We start from the raw sequence: 20793 nt of genomic DNA, 5'->3' as shown, positions 1-20793 counted from the left end.
AAGGCCAATCCACCTAACCTGCACATCTTTGGACTGTGGGGTGAAACCGGAGCAACCGGAGGAAACCCACGCAGACACGGGGAGAACGTGCAGACTCCGCACAGACACTGACCCAGCGGGGAATCGAACCTGGGACACTGGCGCTGTGAAGCCACAGTGCTGTCCACTTGTGCTACCGTGTGCCCTGTTATTGAGTTGGATGATCAGCCATGATCATAATGAATGGTGGAGCAGACTCGAAGGGCCTCCTTCTTCTATTTTCCTAATTGGGGCTGGTTAAGCACAGTGGGCTAAACAGCTGGCCTGTAATGCAGAACAAGGCAGCAGCACGGTTCAATTCCCGTACTGGCCTCCCTGAACGGGTGTCGGAATGTGGTGACTAGGGGTTTTTCACAGTAACTTCATTGAAGCCTACTTGTGACAATAAGCTATTATTATTATTATTATTATTATTAATTGCCCTTGAACTGAGTGTCTCGCTCGGCCATCGCAGAGGGCATTTAAGAGTCGACCACATTGCTGTGGGTCTGGAGTCACATTTGGATTTGCTTATTGTCACGTGTACCAAGGTACAGCGAAAAGTATTTTTCTGCGTAGAACTCAAACAGATCATTCCGTACATGAAAAGAAAATACAATGTAAATATGTAGACACCGGCATCGGGTAAGCATACAGGGTGTAGTGTCAATGAGGTCAGTCCATAAGAGGGTAGTTAAGGAGTCTGGTAACAGCGGGGAAGAAGCTGTTTTTGAGTCTGTTCGTGCGTGTTCTCAGACTTCTGTATCTCCTGCCCGATGGAAGAAGTTGGAAGTGTGAGTAAGCCGGGTGGGAGGGGTCTTTGATTATGCTGCCCGCTTTCCCCAGGCAGCGGGAGGTGTAGACATGGGGTCATTAGATGGGAGACAGGTTCGTGTGATGGACTGGGCGGTGTTCACGACTGTAGTTTCTTGCGGTCTTGGGCCAAGCAGTTGCCATACCAGGGCACATGTAGGCCAGTCAGGTGAGGATGGCGAATTTCCTTTTCTAAAGGACATTAGTGAACCAGGTGGGTTTTTACGACAATCGATAATGGTTTCATGGTCATCGTTAGACTTTTAATTCTAGATTTTTATTGAATTCAACTTTCACCATCTGCCATGGTGGGACTCGAACCCGGGTCCTCCGAGCATGACTCTGGGTCTCTGGATTACTAATCCTGCCACAATACCATTATATCATTGCCTCTCCAACTCCTCATCACCCGACTGCTCCTATTGCAATCTTCAGTCCTCATGTACGGCTTAAAGTTCTTGTTTTGATCTGTATGTGCTGATGTTTAGTATCACAGCTGTATGGTCAAGAGAGTATCTCTCACTCTCAGATAGGGTTTCCTGACACAGTTTGTTGACAGGCCAACAAGAGGCGAGGCCACATTGGATTTGGTTTTGGGTAATGAACCAGGCCAGGTGTTGGATTTGGAGGTAGGTGAGCACTTTGGGGACAGTGACCACAATTCGGTGACGTTTACGTTAAGGATGGAAAGGGATAAGTATACACCGCAGGGCAAGAGTTATAGCTGGGGGAAGGGAAATTATGATGCCATTAGACGTGACTTGGGGGGGATAAGGTGGAGAAGTAGGCTGCAAGTGTTGGACACACTGGATAAGTGGAGCTTGTTCAAGGATCAGCTACTGCGTGTTCTTGATAAGTATGTACCGGTCAGGCAGGGAGGAAGGTGCCGAGCGAGGGAACCGTGGTTTACCAAAGAAGTGGAATCTCTTGTTAAGAGGAAGAAGGAGGCCTATGTGAAGATGAGGTGTGAAGTTTCAGTTGGGGCGATGGATAGTTACAAGGTAGCGAGGAAGGATCGAAAGAGAGAGCTAAGACGAGCAAGGAGGGGACATGAGAAGTATTTGGCAGGAAGGATCAAGGAAAACCCAAAAGCTTTCTATAGATATGTCAGGAATAAGCGAATGACTAGGGACAGAGTAGGACCAGTCAAGGACAGGGATGGGAAGTTGTGTGTAGAGTCTGAAGAGATAGGCGAGATACTAAATGAATATTTTTCGTCAGTATTCACTCAGGAAAAAGATAATGTTGTGGAGGAGAATGCTGAGCTCCAGGTAAATAGATTAGATGGCATTGAGGTACGTAGGGAAGAGGTGTTGGCAATTCTGGACAGGCTGAAAATAGATAAGTCCCCGGGACCTGATGGGATTTATCCTAGGATTCTCTGGGAGGCCAGGGAAGAGATTGCTGGACCATTGGCTTTGATTTTTATGTCATCATTGGATACAGGAATAGTGCCAGAGGACTGGAGGATAGCAAATGTGGTCCCTTTGTTCAAAAAGGGGAGCAGAGACAACCCCGGCAACTATAGACCGGTGAGCCTCACGTCTGTAGTGGGTAAAGTCTTGGAGGGGATTATAAGAGACAAGATTTATAATCATCTAGATAGGAATAATATGATCAGGGATAGTCAGCATGGCATTGTGAAGGGTAGGTCATGCCTCACAAACCTTATCGAGTTCTTTGAGAAGGTGACTGAACAGGTAGATGAGGGTAGAGCAGTTGATGTGGTGTATATGGATTTCAGCAAAGCGTTTGATAAGGTTCCCCACGGTAGGCTATTGCAGAAAATACGGAGGCTGGGGATTGAGGGTGATTTAGAGATGTGGATCAGAAATTGGCTAGCTGAAAGAAGACAGAGGGTGGTGGTTGATGGGAAATGTTCAGAATGGAGTTCTGTCACAAGTGGAGTACCACAAGGATCTGTTCTGGGGCCGTTGCTGTTTATCATTTTTATCAATGACCGAGAGGAAGGCGCAGAAGGGTGGGTGAGTAAATTTGCAGACGATACTAAAGTCGGTGGTGTTGTCGATAGTGTGGAAGGAAGTAGCAGGTTACAGAGGGATATAGATAAGCTGCAGTGCTGGGCTGAGAGGTGGCAAATGGAGTTTAATGTAGAGAAGTGTGAGGTGATTCACTTTGGAAGGAAAAAGAGGAATGCGGAATATTTGGCTAAAGGTAAAGTTCTTGAAAGTGTGGATGAGCAGAGGGATCTAGGTGTCCATGTACATAGATCCCTGAAAGTTGCCACCCAGGTTGATAGGGTGGTGAAGAAGCCCTATGGAGTGTTGGCCTTTATTGGTAGAGGGATTGAGTTCCGGAGTCAGGAGGTCATGTTACAGCTGTACAGAACTCTGGTACGGCCGCATTTGGAGTATTGCGTACAGTTCTGGTCACCGCATTATAGGAAGGACGTGGAGGCTTTGGAACGGGTGCAGAGGAGATTTACCAGGATGTTGCCTGGTATGGAGGGAAAATCTTATGAGGAAAGGCTGATGGACTTGAGGTTGTTTTCGTTAGAGAGAAGAAGGTTAAGAGGAGACGTAATAGAGGCATACAAAATGATCAGAGGGTTAGATAGGGTGGACAGTGAGAGCCTTCTCCCGCGGATGGAAATGGCTAGCACGAGGGGACATAGCCTTAAACTGAGGGGTAATAGATATAGGACAGAGGTCAGGGGTAGGTTCTTTACGCAAAGAGTAGTGAGGCCGTGGAATGCCCTACCTGCTACAGTAGTGAACTCGCCAACATTGAGGGCATTTAAAAGTTTATTGGATAAACATATGGATGATAATGGCATAGTGTAGGTTAGATGGCTTTTGTTTCGGTGCAACATCGTGGGCCGAAGGGCCTGTACTGCGCTGTATTGTTCTATGTTCTATCCAAGGGCACTCAATTCCTGAATAATATATATTTTATTATTGTATGCTTTAACTTAATAAACAATGGAGGAGCATTTCTGAAGCATCAGAGTCACAGATAACTGGTCCTGTGTTGGATTGATAACTGGCTTGTGGTTTCACTGCCTTAGACCATAAGACTTAGGAGCAGAATTAGGCCACTCGACCCATCCAGTCTGCTCCGCCATTCAATCATGGCTGATATTTTTCTCATCCCCATTCTCCTGCCTTCTCCCCATAACTGGTCCTTTTCAAATTGGCAGGCAGTAACCAGTGGGGTACCACAGGGATCGGTGCTGGGACCCCAGCTATTCACAATATATATTAATGATTTGGATAAGGGAACAAAAAGTAACATCTCAAAGTTTGCAGATGATATCAAATTAGGTGGGAGGGTGAATTGTGACGAGGATGCAGGGATCCTACAGCATGATCTGGACAGGTTGGGCGAGTGGGCAAATCAATGGCAGATGCAGTATAATTTGGATAAGTGTGAGGTTATTCACTTTGGAAGCAAAAACAGGAAGGCAGATTACTACCTGAATGGTTGTAAATTGGTAGAGGGGAGTGTGCAGCGGGACCTGGGTGTCCTTGTGCACCAGTCGCTGAAGGTAAGCATGCAGGTGCAGCAGGCGGTAAAGAAGGCTAATGATTTGTTGGCCTTCATTGCAAGAGGTTTCGAGTACAGGAGCAGGAATGTCTTGTGCAATTTTACAGGGTCTTGGTGAGGCCACATTTGGAGTATCGTGTGCAGTTTTGGTCTCCGTCTCGGAGGAAGGATGTTCTTGCTCTCGAGGGAGTGCAGCGAAGGTTTACCAGACTGATTCCAGGGATGGCGGGACTGTCCTATGAGGAGAGATTGACGAGGTTGGGATTGTTCTCGCTGGAGTTCAGAAGAATGAGGTGGGATCTCACAGAGACTTATAAAATTCTAACAGACTAGACAGGGTAGATGCAGGGAAGGTGTTACCAATGATGGGTGTGTCCAGAACCAGGGGTCACAGTCTGAGGATTCAGGGTAAACCATTTCGGACAGAGATAAGGAGACATTTCTTCACCCAAAGAGTGGTGAGCCTGTGGAATTCACTACCACAGGAAGTAGTTGATGCTAAATCATTGAATATATTGAAGAGGCGGCTGGATATAGCACTTGGGGAGAATGGGATCATAGGCTATGGGGAGAAAGCAGGATTAGGCTATTGAGTTGGATGATCAGCCATGAAATGAAAATCGCGTACTGTCACAAGTAGGCTTCAAATGAAGTTACTGTGAAAAGCTCCTAGTCGTCACATTCCGGCGCCTGTTCGGGGAGGCTGGTACGGGAATTGAACCGTGCTGCTGGCCTGCCTTAGTCTGGTTTCAAAGCCAGTGATTTAGCCCTGTGCTAAACCAGCCCCATGATTGTGATGAATGGCAGAGCAGACTCCAAGGGCCAGAAGGCCCCCTGCTCCTATCTTCTGTGTATCTAACTCCGATCCCCTTATTAATCAAGAACCTATCTCTGTCTTAAAGACACTCAGTGATTTGGCCTCCACAGCCTTCTGTGGCAAAGAGTTCCACAGATTCACCACCCTCTGGTTGAAGAAATTCCTCCTCATCTCTGTTTAAAGAATCATCCCTTTAGTCTGAGATGGTGTCCTCTGGTTCTAGTTTTTCCTACAACTGGAAACATCCTCTCCACGTCCACTCTATCCAGGCCTCGCAGTATCCTGTAAGTTTCAGTAAGATCCCCCCTCATCCTTCTAAACTCCAACGAGTACTGACCCAGAGTCCTCAAACGTTACTCATACGACAAGCTCTTCATTCCAGAGATCATTCTTGTGAACCTCCTCTGGATGCTTTCCAAGGCCATCACATCCTGCCTTCGATACGGGGCCCAAAACTGCTCACAATACTCCAAATGGGGTCTGACCAGAGCCTTGTGCAGCCTCGGAAGTACATCCTTGCCTTCACTTAAAATGAAATGAAAATCGCTTATTGTCACAAGTAGGCTTCAAATGAAGTTACTGTGAAAAGCCCCTGGTCGCCACATTCCGGCGCCTGTTCGGGGCTCTCCATGGCCTTGAAACGAGAATCGAAAGTAACAAAAAACCTTGAACTGAATTCTCCATTCTTTGCCTTTTGCAGGTTCCCAACCACATGATCTGGCTCATCTTCTTCTACTGGTTCTTCCACTCCTCCATGAACGTTCTAGCTGAACTGATGATGTTTGGAGATCGGGAATTCTACAGGGACTGGTGGTAAGAACTGGCCAGTGGAGTTGCGGGATATTGCGTTCGATATCCACCCTGGAGGATCTTCCTCAACATTCCAACTGGAAATATTTGGTTTAATTATCGACAGTGTACTTCGGCTAGTCACCCATGAGGTTTCTGAGAGACTGTAAAGGACACGTGCCAAAGTTGAACTGCTATTGATCAACCCTTGGAAATGTTGATCTCTGTAACCCAGTCCATTCCCTCCTGTGTCAGTGCCTCTCAAAACCAAGAGAGGTTCCAATTTCCAGCCTTTCATTTCTCCTCTTCCCTTCCTTTATCGTTTCATTGCATCAAGACATGTGTTGACAGTATCTTGGGCAGGAATAGTCGTTGTTGGCACATTCTGGATGTTAAATCAGTCGCCAAGAGATATTGGGGTTTCGAGCTGCAGTTCGATGACTGGCAGCCTGATGTAACTTCAGATAAACGCCCTCCCGTCTGGGCAGAGACAGGTCACTTTGCCAAACCTGCCCAGATCTCAGCCAGTGCCCGCAGATGGACACTTCCCAGCGGTGGTTCTTGAGGCTGTGGCCTCTCGTCCCTCCCCCACCCCCACTCACCAGCCATCCAGGAGCCGATTTGTGGCGTTGCATTGATGCTCCCCTTCATTTATCTGTTTGTTGTGTATCGAAGTGGGATTGTCCTGCTCTCTACGGCCCAGCAGCACATCTGCCAGCCGCGCAGCGGACAGGACCCATGTTCTTGTTTTTACAGCCACTTTGGCCAATTTCACTTGATGGCCCAGGGCCAGGAGGAACGGGTGACATTATGAATCCGGGGGAAATATTGGCAGGTTCTCCATGTTGAAGCAAATGTGTAACCATCTGTTTCTGCCCCAGGAATTCGGAGACTGTGACCTATTTTTGGAAGAACTGGAACATTCCCGTCCACAAGTGGTGCAGCAGGTGAGGACAGTTAAGACATCCAACAGCTTCTGTCTACTCTCAAAGTTTCTCCACCTCCGCTTGTCTGTGCCCATTGTTCCTGATCTGACGGGTTTAGTAGCTTCTTGAACATTGGAGAAAGAGAACATCCCAAGGTGATTGGCAGAGGCATAAGGAAAATGCCAAACCCCATGGCAAAGGAGGGGGGGCGGCCGCCCGGATTCCATGGAGTTTACAGCACCGAACAGTCCATTCGGCCCACCTGGTCTATGCAGGTGTTTGTGTTCCATCCAAGCAACACTTGATAGATTACAGTACCTGAGCAGTCACTGACATAAATCAACACTTGATTACCCTGTTTATGTCTTGGATTAAAGTTGTGGTAACACATACCTGCACCCGCCCTGGTTGGCCCCCGCGGGGTCTTCTGACGCCTTCTACACATTCTGACTCTCACCCACATTTTATATCCCTTTGTATAATTCAAAAAGCACAGCATTTTACTCGACTGATCGCTGACACTGGCAACACCTTCTTGTCCAATTATAGGGGTGACATGTACACACGGCTCCTGTTCCTTGACCTTCAATCTAATCATTCCTCCATCCATGTGTTTTTCTCCTGAAGCTGTTATCAGTGCAGTGGTATTACAGAGACATCCTTCACACTGTAGCTATGTCATGTCCTTGACCAGCTGTGATTCCACCGAAAGATGTCCCTCTGATTGTGTCATGTATCAGGACACCAGTCCTCATTTACCACTCCCTGGACATGTTTTATTTTATTTCTGCTCTTCGATGAGTTTAATTTCTTATGCCTCCCATTGGCTCTCTGGAATCCCCTTTACTTACTGCCCCCACTTTCCTGATTTATCAGCACCCGCAACACACAATGGCCACTTGGGTTAATACAATGGTTAACACAGCATATACATAGCTATGGATGTTCTGAAGATGACATGGTGGTAGCGATGTAATATATTTTCTACTTCACTTATCCGTCGCAGCCAGTGAACCTCATGGAGGATCCTAACCCTTCCCCAGATACCCCAGGCAGTGAACCCCCTGGAGGATCCTAACCCTTCCCCCAGATACCCCAGGCAGTGAACCTCATGGAGGATCCTAACCCTTCCCCAGATACCCCAGGCAGTGAACCCCCTGGAGGATCCTAACCCTTCCCCAGATACCCCAGGCAGTGAACCCCCTGGAGGATCCTAACCCTTCCCCCAGATACCCCAGGCAGTGAACCCCCTGGAGGATCCTAACCCTTCCCCAGATACCCCAGGCAGTGAACCCCCTGGAGGATCCTAACCCTTCCCCAGATACCCCAGGCAGTGAACCCCCTGGAGGATCCTAACCCTTCCCCAGATACCCCAGGCAGTGAACCCCCTGGAGGATCCTAACCCTTCCCCAGATACCCCAGGCAGTGAACCCCCTGGAGGATCCTAACCCTTCCCCAGATACCCCAGGCTGTGAACCCCCTGGAGGATCCTAACCCTTCCCCAGATACCCCAGGCAGTGAACCCCCTGGAGGATCCTAACCCTTCCCCAGATACCCCAGGCAATGAACCCCCTGGGGGATCCTAACCCTTCCCCAGATACCCCAGGCAGTGAACCCCCTGGAGGATCCTAACCCTTCCCCCAGATACCCCAGGCAGTGAACCCCCTGGAGGATCCTAACCCTTCCCCAGATACCCCAGGCAGTGAACCCCCTGGAGGATCCTAACCCTTCCCCCAGATACCCCAGGCAGTGAATCCCCTGGAGGATCCTAACCCTTCCCCAGATACCCCAGGCAGTGAACCCCCTGGAGGATCCTAACCCTTCCCCAGATACCCCAGGCAGTGAACCCCCTGGAGGATCCTAACCCTTCCCCAGATACCCCAGGCAGTGAACCCCCTGGAGGATCCTAACCCTTCCCCAGATACCCCAGGCAGTGAACCCCCTGGAGGATCCTAACCCTTCCCCAGATACCCCAGGCAGTGAACCCCCTGGTGGATCCTAACCCTTCCCCAGATACCCCAGGCAGTGAACCCCCTGGAGGAACCTAACCCTTCCCCAGATACCCCAGGCAGTGAACCCCCTGGAGGATCCGAACCCTCCCCCAGATACCCCAGGCAGTGAACCCCCTGGAGGATCCTAACCCTTCCCCAGATACCCCAGGCAGTGAATCCCCTGGAGGATCCTAACCCTTCCCCAGATACCCCAGGCAGTGAACTCCCTGGAGGATCCTAACCCTTCCCCAGATACCCCAGGCAGTGAACCCCCTGGAGGATCCTAACCCTTCCCCAGATACCCCAGGCAGTGAACCCCCTGGAGGATCCTAACCCTTCCCCAGATACCCCAGGCAGTGAACCCCCTGGTGGATCCTAACCCTTCCCCAGATACCCCAGGCAGTGAACCCCCTGGAGGAACCTAACCCTTCCCCAGATACCCCAGGCAGTGAACCCCCTGGAGGATCCGAACCCTCCCCCAGATACCCCAGGCAGTGAACCCCCTGGAGGATCCTAACCCTTCCCCAGATACCCCCAGACGATTGTGGCCCTTGATGATATTTTTTAATTCCGATTAGATTTAAGCGATGGTTTGGGGCGAAGCCTCAGTGGGGTTTGAAGATGAAGACAAAAATGTTTAAATCTGAGACATTTTGTGACCCCCTGTGGGTCGGCAAGGACAGGGGAGACGGCGTACTGATATGGTCACTGGAATAATAATTCCGAAACCCAGAGTAATGCTCTGGGACTCCAGGCTTCAAACCCGCCACTGCAGACGGTCAAATTTCAATTCAATACAAATCTGGAATTAAAAGTCTGGTGATGACCATGAAACCGTTGTCGATTGGTCCACTAATGTCGCTTAGATTGGAAATCTGCCATTCTTACCTGGTCTGGCCTATATGTGACTCCAGGTCCACATCCTTCTGCACTGTAGGGTTTTATGATTCTGAAATGGTCTGAGGGTTCAAGGGCAATTAGGGATGGGCAATATATACTGTGTGGGGGGGGGGGGGGGGGGGAGGGGACAAGTGTGGACAGCGGGGTGATCAGTGTGGCCCAGAGAGGCTCGGTGAGGATTGGGCGGGGGGGGTCCACTGTGGGGTCAGTGAGGATGGGGTGACGGGGATACTGTGTGCAGGGTGGGACACTGGGGGGTGAGGGTGGGGTGAGGGGGATACTGTGCAGAGTGGGACACTGGGGGGTGAGGGTGGGGTGACGGGGATACTGTGCAGGGTGGGACACGGGGGGAGTGAGGGTGGGGTGACAGGGATACTGTGTGCAGGGTGGGACACTAGGGGGTGAGGGTGGGGTGACAGGGATACTGTGCAGGGGGTGGGACAGGGATACTGTGCAGGGTGGGACACGGGGGGAGTGAGGGTGGGGTGACGGGGATACTGTGTGCAGGGTGGGACACGGGGGGGTGAGGGGGATACTGTGCGCAGTGTGGGACACTGGGGGGTGAGGGGGATACTGTGTGCAGTGTGGGACACGGGGGATGAGGGGGATACTGTGTGCAGTGTGGGACACTGGGGGGTGAGGGGGATACTGTGTGCAGTGTGGGACACTGGGGGGTGAGGGTGGGGTGACAGGGATACTGTGCAGGGGGTGGGACAGGGATACTGTGCAGGGTGGGACACGGGGGGGGGGCGGGGATACTGTGCAGGGTGGGACATGGGGGGGTGAGGGTGGGGTGACAGGGATACTGTGCAGGGTGGGACACTGAGGGGGTGAGGGTGGGGTGACAGGGATACTGTGCAGGGTGGGACACTGGGGGAGTGAGGGTGGGGTGACAGGGATACTGTGCAGGGTGGGACACGGGGGGAGTGAGGGTGGGGTGACAGGGATACTGTGCAGGGTGGGACACGGGGGGAGTGAGGGTGGGGTGACAGGGATACTGTGCAGAGTGGGACACTGGGGGAGTGAGGGTGGGGTGACATGGATACTGTGCAGGGTGGGACACGGGGGGAGTGAGGGTGGGGTGACAGGGATACTGTGCAGGGTGGGACACTGGGGGAGTGAGGGTGGGGTGACATGGATACTGTGCAGGGTGGGACACTGGCAACAGAAGTTCTGAGTTATGTGCGGCATGGTAGCACAGTGGTTAGCACTGTTGCTTCACAGCGCCAGGGTCCCAGGTTTGACTCTCGGTTTGTGTCACTGTCTGTGCGGAGTCTGCACGTTCTCCCCGTGTCTGCGTGGGTTTCCTCCGGGTGCTCCGGTTTCTCCCACATGTCCCGAAAGTCGTGCTCGGTGAATTTGACATTCTGAATTCTCCCTCTGTGTACCCGAACAGGCACCGGAATGTGGCGACTAGGGGCTTTTCACAGTAACTTCATTGCCGTGTTAATGTAAACCTACTTGTGACAATAATAAAGATTATTATGAATTAAAAGTGTGAATTCAGGCAGGAGGGATCGGGATATCCAATCATGGGTCAAATGTTTTTTTTGTGTTTAGGGCTATTGATGAAGTAAATGTGTTAAATATCTTTGTGTTTTGTGTGCAGACATTTCTATAAACCCATGCTGAAGAGAGGTGTGAATAAGAGGATGGCACAGATGGCAGTCTTCTTCGCATCGGCTTTCTTTCATGAGGTCAGCATGTGGGGGGTTTGACGTGTTTAAGCTGAGTGTCCTCAGCATCACCTCCCCCAGCTGTTGCCCTTCCAGAGGCTCCCTGCAGTGGCACGTGTTTGACGTCCTCCCACAGCCTTCACATACAATTTGCTTGTTGCTCCTTCAGTTCAGAGGCACTTCCTGCATAAAGGCCCCGCCTTCTCAACCTTGCCCCTCGCCTGAGGTGTGGCGATCCTCGGGTTAAATCACCAGCAGTCAGCGCTCTCCCCCTCAAAGGGGAAAGCAGCCTCTGGTCACCCTTACCGTACTTATTGCACAGTGCCCTTGGGCATAGCAAAGAATCTCTTTCACACACCCTGAAGTGTGTTTTGCGATAGTGACAATGTTGGAACACATGGTACAGCAAGCACCAGATTAATAATGAGTTGGGTTTCAATCTGATAATTTGTCATAAGACATAGGAGCGGAAATAGGCCGTTCAGCCCCTCGAGTCTGCTCCGCCATTCATTGTGATCATGGCTGTTCATCCAACACCGCAACCAGTTCCCGCTTTTCCTCCATGTCCGTTGATCCCTTTAGCCCCAAGATCCATCTCTAACTCCTGTCACCTCCAAAGAAAGGCACCTGCAACATTGCAGCACTCCCATAGTAAGGCATTGGATTATGCCTGGGTTATGGACCCAAGCCCTGGAGTGGGGCTTGAACCCATAATCTCCTGATTTGGGTGAGAATGCTACCCAAAGTATCGGCTGACCCGCAACGCCATTATTTCCAGGTAATGCTTCAACTGTGTCACTACTTTGGGTCCTAATGACTGTCTTATTTCTCTAGTACTTGGTCAGTGTTCCTCTGAAGATGTTCCGCCTGTGGGCGTTCATGGGGATGATGGCTCAGGTGAGTAACTCACGGTAACAGCCGTCTGATTCTGGGCTTTTGGTGGTGGGGGGTGGATTTGGAGAAGAGGAAACCTCCTGTTCTGCTGCTGCTCCACGGGACGCTGAGCAGGATGCACTGGGTGCACTGGTTCCCGGTACAATTCGGTCACATTCCTCGAAAAATAAAGGGATGGTCCTCTTGACTTGGCAGTAGGTTTCCTCGAGTTGTAGCAAACCCTGAACTTCACAGTTATTGCACGAGCGGGGGAAAGAGAGATGCAGGCTGTGGACAATTTCTTTCCTCTCCCATGCTCACAGGGGGGAAGCTACTGCGGTTAGAACTGGGTTTCAAGGACTTCCGGTTGCGGCGATGACCAGCTAAGCCGCACGTTTCGGCGGCTCCAGCTCGAACGGACCTTCGGGCTCTTTTAAGAGCCCCAACGGGGAATTTTTTCGGGACGAACCCCGGTGTGGGGTGAGACAACAGGGAGTCGTCCCCCCCCCCCAAACGAAAAAGAAAAATATCGGCTGCCAGACCGCGAAGAATCCTCGAGGACAGTGGCAGAAGAAAAAAGGAGCAAGATATCGGCGGAGAGAGCCCAGGCGACATGGGGGCCGGACCAAGACGAATTTTTGAGACGGTGTGTGGAGCTGCTTAAGAAGGAGGTGCTGGCCCCGATGCTACAGGCAATTGAGGGGCTTAAGGAGGCACAAAAGACCCAGGAGATGGAGCTCCGCGTGGTGGAGCAGAAGGTGACGGACAACGAAGACGAGATCCTGGGCCTGGCGGTCAAAACGCAGGTGCACGAGGCGCTCCACAAAAAGTGCATTGAAAGGATTGAAGTCCTAGAAAACAGATCACGGAGAAAGAACCTTCGGATCCTGGGTCTCCCCGAGGGAGTGGAAGGAGCGGACTGCGGGGCTTATGTGAGCATGATGCTACGCTCGCTAATGGGAGCTGAGGCCCCCTCGGGCCCCTTGGAAATGGAAGGGGCCCATCGGGTCCCTGCGAGGAGACCAAAGGCGGGAGAACCACCTAGGGCGACGATCGTGCGATTTCATCGCTTCAATGACAGAGAGGTGGTTCTGAGATGGGCCAAAAAGGTACGGAGTAGTAGATGGGAGAATGCGGTGGTACGGGTGTACCAGGATTGGAGTGCGGAGGTGGCGAGAAGGAGGGCGAGTTTTAATCGAGCCAAGGAGGTGCTACACAAGAAGAAGGTGAAGTTCGGGATGCTGCAGCTGGCGCGACTGTGGGTCACGCACCAGGAGAGGCATCACTACTTCGAAACGGCGGAAGAAGCATGGACCTTCATTAAAAACGAGAAACTGGATCAGAACTGAGGGACTGATGTTAGAGGGGAAATGACAATGCTGATGTATATAGAGATGTAAATTGGGGAGCAAGGGGCGGGACAACTATAGAGAACACTGGGCTTACTGTTCTTGTTCCCGCGCCAGAAAGATGATGGCGGGAAGTTAGGCGCAAGGTAGATGGGAGTTCTCCACACGGGGGGGTCAAGGAGAGAGCGGGAGAAGCCGGGGTCAGTTGAAGTCAGCTGACTTTCGGAAGCAATATGGGGGGAGCAATCATGCTAGATGGGGATCTAGCGGGGGGAGGGGGGGAGGATAACTGGGTTGCTGCTGCAGAAATCAAAGAGGAACTGGTAAAAGAAAGGGTGATCGGGGCTGGAATGCGCCGCCTGGGGAACGGGTGGGTGCGCAGAACCGGGACGTGGGACTGGCCTAGAGAGGGTGATGGCTAGTCGACACGGGAAGGGGGCAGGTAGCCCCCCAGTTCGGCTGATCACGTGGAACGTGAGAGGCCGAAATGGGCCGATTAAAAGGGGCCGAGTGTTCGCGCACTTGAAAGGACTGAGGGCAGACGTGGCCATGCTTCAGGAGACGCACCTGAAGGTGGCGGACCAAGTTAGGTTAAGGAAAGGATGGGTGGAACAGGTGTTCCACTCAGGGCTGGATGCAAAGAACAGAGGGGTGGCCATATTGGTGGGGAAACGGGTGTCATTCGAAGCTAGGAACATTGTAGCAGACAGCGGAGGCAGATATGTGATGGTGAGTGGCAGACTGGAGGGAATGGAGGTCGTGTTGGCTAACGTATATGCCCCGAATTGGGATGATGCGGGATTTATGAAGCGGATGCTGGGACGTATCCCGGACCTGGAGGTAGGAAACCTGATAATGGGGGGGGACTTCAACACCGTGCTGGACCCAGGGTTAGATAGATCTAGATCCAGGACCGGAAGAAGGCCGGCAGCGGCCAAGGTGCTTAGGGGGTTTATGGACCAAATGGGGGGAGTGGATCCGTGGCGATTTGTTAGGCCGAAGGCTAAAGAGTTCTCCTCCTTCTCCCATGTTTACAAGGTGTATTCCCGGATAGATTTCTTTGTTTTGGGAAGGTCAATGATCTCGAGGGTGGAAGGAACTGAGTATTCAGCCATAGCTGTTTCAGATCATGCCCCACACTGGGTGAACCTGGAACTAGGAGAGGAGAGGGAGCAACGTTCACTCTGGCGACTGGCTGTGGGATTACTGGCGGATGAGGGAGTCTGCGGAAGGGTGCGGGGATGTATCGAAAGATACCTGGAGGCCAATGACGACGGGGAGGTCCGAGTGGGAGTAGTATGGGAAGCACTAAAGGCGGTGGTCAGAGGAGAGCTGATCTCCATCAGGGCTCACAAGGGGAAAATAGAGGCCAAGGAAAGGGAAAGACTACTGGGGGAGATTTTGAGGGTAGATAAAGAATACGCGGAGGCCCCGGAGGAAGGACTATACAGGGAGAGACGACGACTCCAGACGGAGTTCGACCTGTTGACCACGAGGAGGGCGGAGGCACGGGATGAGATATGAATATGGGGAAAAGGCGGGCCGTCTGTTGGCCCATCAGCTGCGAAAGAGGACGGCGGTGAGGGAGATAGGGGGAGTTAGGGATGAAACGGGAACCACGGTGCGGAGAGCAGGGAAGATAAACGAGGTGTTTGACCTTTTACGAGAGACTTTATAGGTCCCAACCCCCGGAGGGAAAAGAGGAGATGCGGCAGTTTTTGGCCAATTAAGGTTCCCGAGGGTGGAGGAGCAGGAGGTGGAAGGCCTGGGGGCGCCGATTGGGGTGGACGAGGTTACCAAGGGGCTGGGGAACATGCAGGCAGGGAAGGCCCCGGGACCAGATGGGTTCCCCGTGGAATTTTATAGAAAATATGTGGACTTGTTGGCCCCGCTGCTGGTAAGGACCTTTAACGAGGCCAGAGAAGGGGGGACCCTACCCCCGACAATGGCGGAGGCGACGATATCGCTAATCCTGAAGCGGGTCCTTTAGGCATATCTCACTGCTAAATGTGGACGCCAAGTTGCTAGCAAAGGTGCTGGCAACGAGGATAGAAGATTGTGTCCCGGGGGTGGTGCACGAAGACCAGACAGGGTTCGTAAAGGGGAGACAACTAAATGTCAACGTGCGACGGCTATTAGGGGTGATAATGATGTCCCCAGTGGAGGGGGAGGCAGAGATAGTGGCGGCAATGGATGCAGAGAAGGCATTTGATAGGGTGGAGTGGGAGTATCTATGGGAGGTGCTGAGGAGGTTCGGGGAGGGGTTTGTCAGCTGGGTTAAACTCCTCTATGGGGCCCCAACGGCAAGTGTAGTCACAAATCGGCAAAGGTCAGAGTATTTTCGACTACACAGGGGAACAAGACAGGGATGCCCGTTGTCCCCATTACTGTTCGCGTTGGCAATTGAACCACTGGCCATAGCGCTGAGAGACTCCAGAAAATGGAGAGGGGTGATTAGAGGGGGAGAGGAACACCGAGTGTCACTCTACGCAGATGACCTACTGTTGTATGTGACGGACCCAGTGGGGGGATGACAGAGGTCATGCAGATATTGAGGGAGTTTGGAGATTTCTCGGGATATAGGCTTAACATGGGAAAGAGTGAGCTTTTTGTGATACACCCTGGGGACCAGAGTAGAGGGATAGATGGCCTACCGCTAAGGAGAGTGGAAAGAAACTTCCGATACCTGGGGATTCAGATAGCCAGGAGCTGGGGAACCTTTCACAGACTTAATCTGACACGACTGGTGGAACAAATGGAAGAGGATGTCAAAAGGTGGGACATGCAGCCGCTGTCACTGGCGGGCAGAGTGCAGGCGATTAAGATGATGGTCCTCCCGAGGTTCCTATTTGTGTTCCAATGTCTCCCTATACTGATCACTAAGGCCTTTTTTTAAAAAATAGGTAGGAGCATCACGAGCTTCGTGTGGGCAGAGAAGGTCCCGAGGGTAAGGAGGGGGTTCCTACAACGTAGTAGAGACAGAGGGGGACTGGCATTGCTGAATTTGGGCGACTACTACTGGGCTGCCAACGTGGCGATGATTCGTAAGTGGATGATAGAGGGAGAGGGAGCGGCGTGGAAAAGATTGGAGATGAAGTCCTGTAAAGGGACGAGTTTAAAAGCGCTGGTGACGGCGCCACTACCGCTCTCACTAAAAAAATTTACCCCAAACCCAGTGGTGGCGGCAACATTAAGTATCTGGGGGCAATGGAGGCGACATTGGGTTGGGTTTTTGGAGGGGGAGAGGGGGCGGGGGGGGGAGTATTACTTTGTGTTATTTGGTTAGTTTACCATGTTAGTTACACAATGTTATATTGCAGTTATTATGTTACTTGTATTTTTATTTCTTTGATTTGTAAGGGAAAAAATTGTGTTTGAAAACTTTAATAAAATATATTTTTTAAAAAAGAAAAAAAAAGAACTGGGTTTCAAAACAGACAGCAGAGTAAATTAACACGGCAGACTAGTAATACATTTCTGACCACCTCCGCTGCAGGTCATTTCCCACCCTATTCCCTACAGATCAGTCTAAAGAGGTGATTTTAAGCTTAACAAATGCCATGCCCAGAATTGTTGGCTATAGGCAGCATGGTGGCACAGTGGTTAGCATTGCTGCCTCACATCACATTCTCCCTGTGTTTGCGTGGGTCTCACCCACACGACCCAAAGATTGGCCACGCTAAATTGCCCCTTAAGGGCAGCACGGTAGCATTGTGGATAGCACAATTGCTTCACAGCTCCAGGGTCACAGGTTCGATTCCGGCTTGGGTCACTGTCTGCGCGGAGTCTGCACGTTCTCCCAGTGTGTGCGTGGGTTTCCTCCGGGTGCTCCGTTTCCTTCCACAGTCCAAAGATGTGCAGGTTAGGTGGATTGGCCGTGATAAATTGCCCTTAGTGTCCAAAATTGCCCTTAGTGTTGGGTGGGGTTACTGGGTTCTGGGGATAGGGTGGAGGTGTTGACCTTGGATAGGGTGCTCTTTCCAAGAGCCGGCGCAGACTCGATGGACCGAATGGCCTCCTTCTGCACTGTAAATTCTATGATTCTATGACATCGCTGAGGTCCCAGGTTCAATCCTGGCCCCAGGTCACTGTCCGTGTGGAGTTTGCACATTCTCCCCGTGCCTGAGTGGGTCTCACCCCCACAACCCAAAGATGTGCAGGGTAGGTGGACTGGCCACGCTAAATTGCCCCTTAATTGGAAAAAAATAATTGGGCACTCTAAATTTATTCAAAAAAAATAATTGTTGGCTACATTCATGATCCACTGAATTGGAGAAGTGAATTTGGGGCTGGTTTAGCACAGGGCTAAATAGCTGGCTTTTAAGGCAGGCCAGCAGCATGGTTCAATTCCCGTTCCAGCCTCCCCGAACAGGCGCCGGAATGTGGCGACTAGGGGCTTTTCACAGTAACTTCATTTGAAGCCAACTTGTGACAATAAGCGATTTTCATTTCATTTCAATTTGGCCATGTGGTTAAGGGTGCGAGGTCTGAACCCCAGGTTAATGCAGAGACTAGTGTACGATTGTTAGGCTGGTTCTGTTATTCATGCCCTCGGCTATGTATATCGGGAGGGTGGTGAAGGTGGAGACGGGGAGGGTGACGTACAGAAAGTTAAAAAGAAATGGAATCACTTTTACCTGTTTTCACTTCCAGGTTCCGCTGGCTTGGTTGGTTGGCAGGTTTCTGAGTGGGAATTACGGCAATGCAGCAGTGTGGCTGTCCCTGATCATTGGGCAGCCAGCGGCAGTGCTGATGTATGTGCACGATTATTACATCCTGAACTATGAGGGACCTCAGTGATTGCGGGAAAGCTACAACGACAGGATCTCGTGGATGAGCAAGGACTGTGATGACGCCTGCCTCGTTTATTTTTATAATTGCTGGAAGTTTCTCAGAGAGGAATTTATATATTTTTTTCAACGGAGGGAAGTGTTTGTGGAACACGGGGGCACCATCCCTTTGATTAATCCATTTACAGCGGGCGTGTGTCTCTGCATGAACTTAGCTCCCATAGATCAGTGAGAAATATGGGACCTCAGTCACTGAATATTGCAATTGGAGCCCAGAGAGGGAACTGAAGCTGAGGATTAGCGGGTGTTAGGATGGAGGAGAACGAGGTCAAAAGGAGCATTTCAACTAGCCACTGAGATGAGGGGTGCAACTGTCCTATCGGGCTGTGTCAGTCTGCTGACAACGCAGTGGCATCCCGTTCAGAGATGTCATATTTCACTCACCTCTTCTCCCTGCCCCCCCATGTCGAAGATTAAAGCACATTGTTGATTATTGGGGGGGGTTTCTGTTTAAAATCTCTCTTGGATCTCACAGCTGCTAATCAGTGTTCTATTTGAAGGTATTACCATTGAATATCTCCTCTGACTGGAGATGGGGCGTGTTGCTGAGCCCTGTGATGGGGGGGGGGGGGCGGGTAGAAGCCCTTGGAGGAAAAACTATTTTTCCATCTTCACAAATGGTTTGAATGTCTTGGTTTCTGTTAAAACTGGTGCGTTTGCCATTGTCTCGTGTCCTCCGTCCCTGAAATCAATATTCCTGATGGTGGGTTGGATTTGGGATCATTGTGTTCAGGAATGTGTTCCTGGGAGTCAATGAGCCCGATGTCGGATTTCTCCATTTTCTTTCTGATTGAAATCAGCGCCCTGGATAATCCGCCCCCCCTCCCCGGTGATTGGGTGTGCAACGTTTGTTCGAAGTAAAATGTCTATTGAGTTGATGCAGGTGAAGTTTGTCACTCGTCCCCACGTCTGTCTCCCGCCGCTCTGAATGAATGAACTATCCGTTGTGTGGGGAGGTTGGGCGATGTTGCAAAGGGCTGTGCTCACCCCCCCCCCCCCCCCCCCCCCCAACCAACCTTTGAGTTAAAGTTTTACGGAGTGACACAGCTGGCAGATGTAGTTCCCAGATGTCTGAACTGGTGCTGTCTGAGTCCCTTCACCTGCGCTAAGCCACAGGCGGGGCTGAAGGGTGGCTCGTCAACACGACCATGATCTGTCTGCTCAGCTCAACTGGTTAATACAATGATCGGTAAGATCATAACCAGACGCACCCCACTGAGCAAAGCTGAATAAAATGTGTTCCACAAACACTCTCTTCAGGGATATGTTGGTGATGTCTCGGTTTATTGGGTGGAGAGAAGATTCATTTATATTTTTATTAATACTTCTCCCTGAAGCCAACCTTGTTTTAGCTCTTTGCGACACAATCTGCTGCTTTGTACCCCATTTTGCACGATCGCACAATGTATTTAGTGAGGATTGCATAAACCTGGTGTCATCCTCCGGGGTGCCTGGGTACAGTCTGGGACAGTGAGGGCCTTTGACACCGTTTCTCTCCCAGTTGAAATTCAGCAGTTACATGTGCAAAGCTTCCCATTTCACACTTGCTTGTGGAGAGGTTTTCCTTTCCTCTCATGCCAAATAAAACGGTTGTGCGGTAACATGAAGAAATTTCAGTCAAACTCGTCAACGAGAGAGAGTGCTCTCTGAGGGCTGGTATCGTACGCCTTCAGGCGAATTAGTTAAGTTAATTTCAGAAGTGATTCCAAATTTGTGAGCGAGCTGGAATGACCAAACTTCACCCAAGCCAGGTCGCCCACAGTCCGTTTATACCAAGCGGCTGCCTCACGGGAAGCTGCAGACCCTCGACTCAATTTCCAGATATGCACCCAAGGGACACGGCCACCAAACCCCGAGTGCCCCCAGCCCTGGAACTGCCCACCTGTAACAAAGCTGAAATGCCCACTACAGCCAGTGAGGTCACTGAATTAACTACATGTACAGAATAACCTCTCAGGAAGGAGTCCTGGCCTGCCCTTCATCTAGTCTTTATTAATACATTAAAAAAGTTAGATGGGCGAGTATTTTAAGCAATATAATACTCACACCACTGCCCTGTAGCTACACTCCCGATTATCCATTTCTTGACACCCACCTTGTGTGTGCCTGCAGTGGATGTCGGTTTCACCATGTTACAGTGTGAATTAAGTGTCGGAGAAGATTCCCACCACGAATGGCAGTCATTCGAAAAACTCTTTTTTTGATGCTTGTGTCTTCAGGGGGCTGAAACCAGACTGGAGCAGAGACCATCCTCGGCATCTTGGTTGTTTCTCGCTAAGTGCCT

At 51.0% G+C, this 20793-nt stretch overlaps 2 protein-coding genes across 2 annotated transcripts in view; one reads left to right on the top strand and one right to left on the bottom strand.

The window, feature by feature from the left end:
• LOC140424690 (diacylglycerol O-acyltransferase 1-like) overlaps nt 1–20787 on the top strand; it is a 198809-nt gene extending 178022 nt beyond the window's left edge. The window contains exons 13-17 of the mRNA XM_072507974.1: nt 5856–5968; nt 6826–6891; nt 11371–11458; nt 12272–12334; nt 18313–20787. Coding sequence (XP_072364075.1) covers nt 5856–5968; nt 6826–6891; nt 11371–11458; nt 12272–12334; nt 18313–18459 — 477 coding nt within the window. The 3' untranslated portion in view covers nt 18460–20787. The remainder of the gene's footprint in view (nt 1–5855; nt 5969–6825; nt 6892–11370; nt 11459–12271; nt 12335–18312) is intronic.
• cfap20 (cilia and flagella associated protein 20) overlaps nt 20123–20793 on the bottom strand; it is a 21670-nt gene continuing 20999 nt past the window's right edge. The window contains exon 5 of the mRNA XM_072510167.1: nt 20123–20176. Coding sequence (XP_072366268.1) covers nt 20123–20176 — 54 coding nt within the window. The remainder of the gene's footprint in view (nt 20177–20793) is intronic.

This window comes from Scyliorhinus torazame, chromosome 6 (assembly GCF_047496885.1).
Source record: "Scyliorhinus torazame isolate Kashiwa2021f chromosome 6, sScyTor2.1, whole genome shotgun sequence".
Classification (NCBI taxonomy): Eukaryota; Metazoa; Chordata; class Chondrichthyes; order Carcharhiniformes; family Scyliorhinidae; genus Scyliorhinus; species Scyliorhinus torazame.
This window is presented reverse-complemented; position numbering and strand designations above follow the sequence as displayed.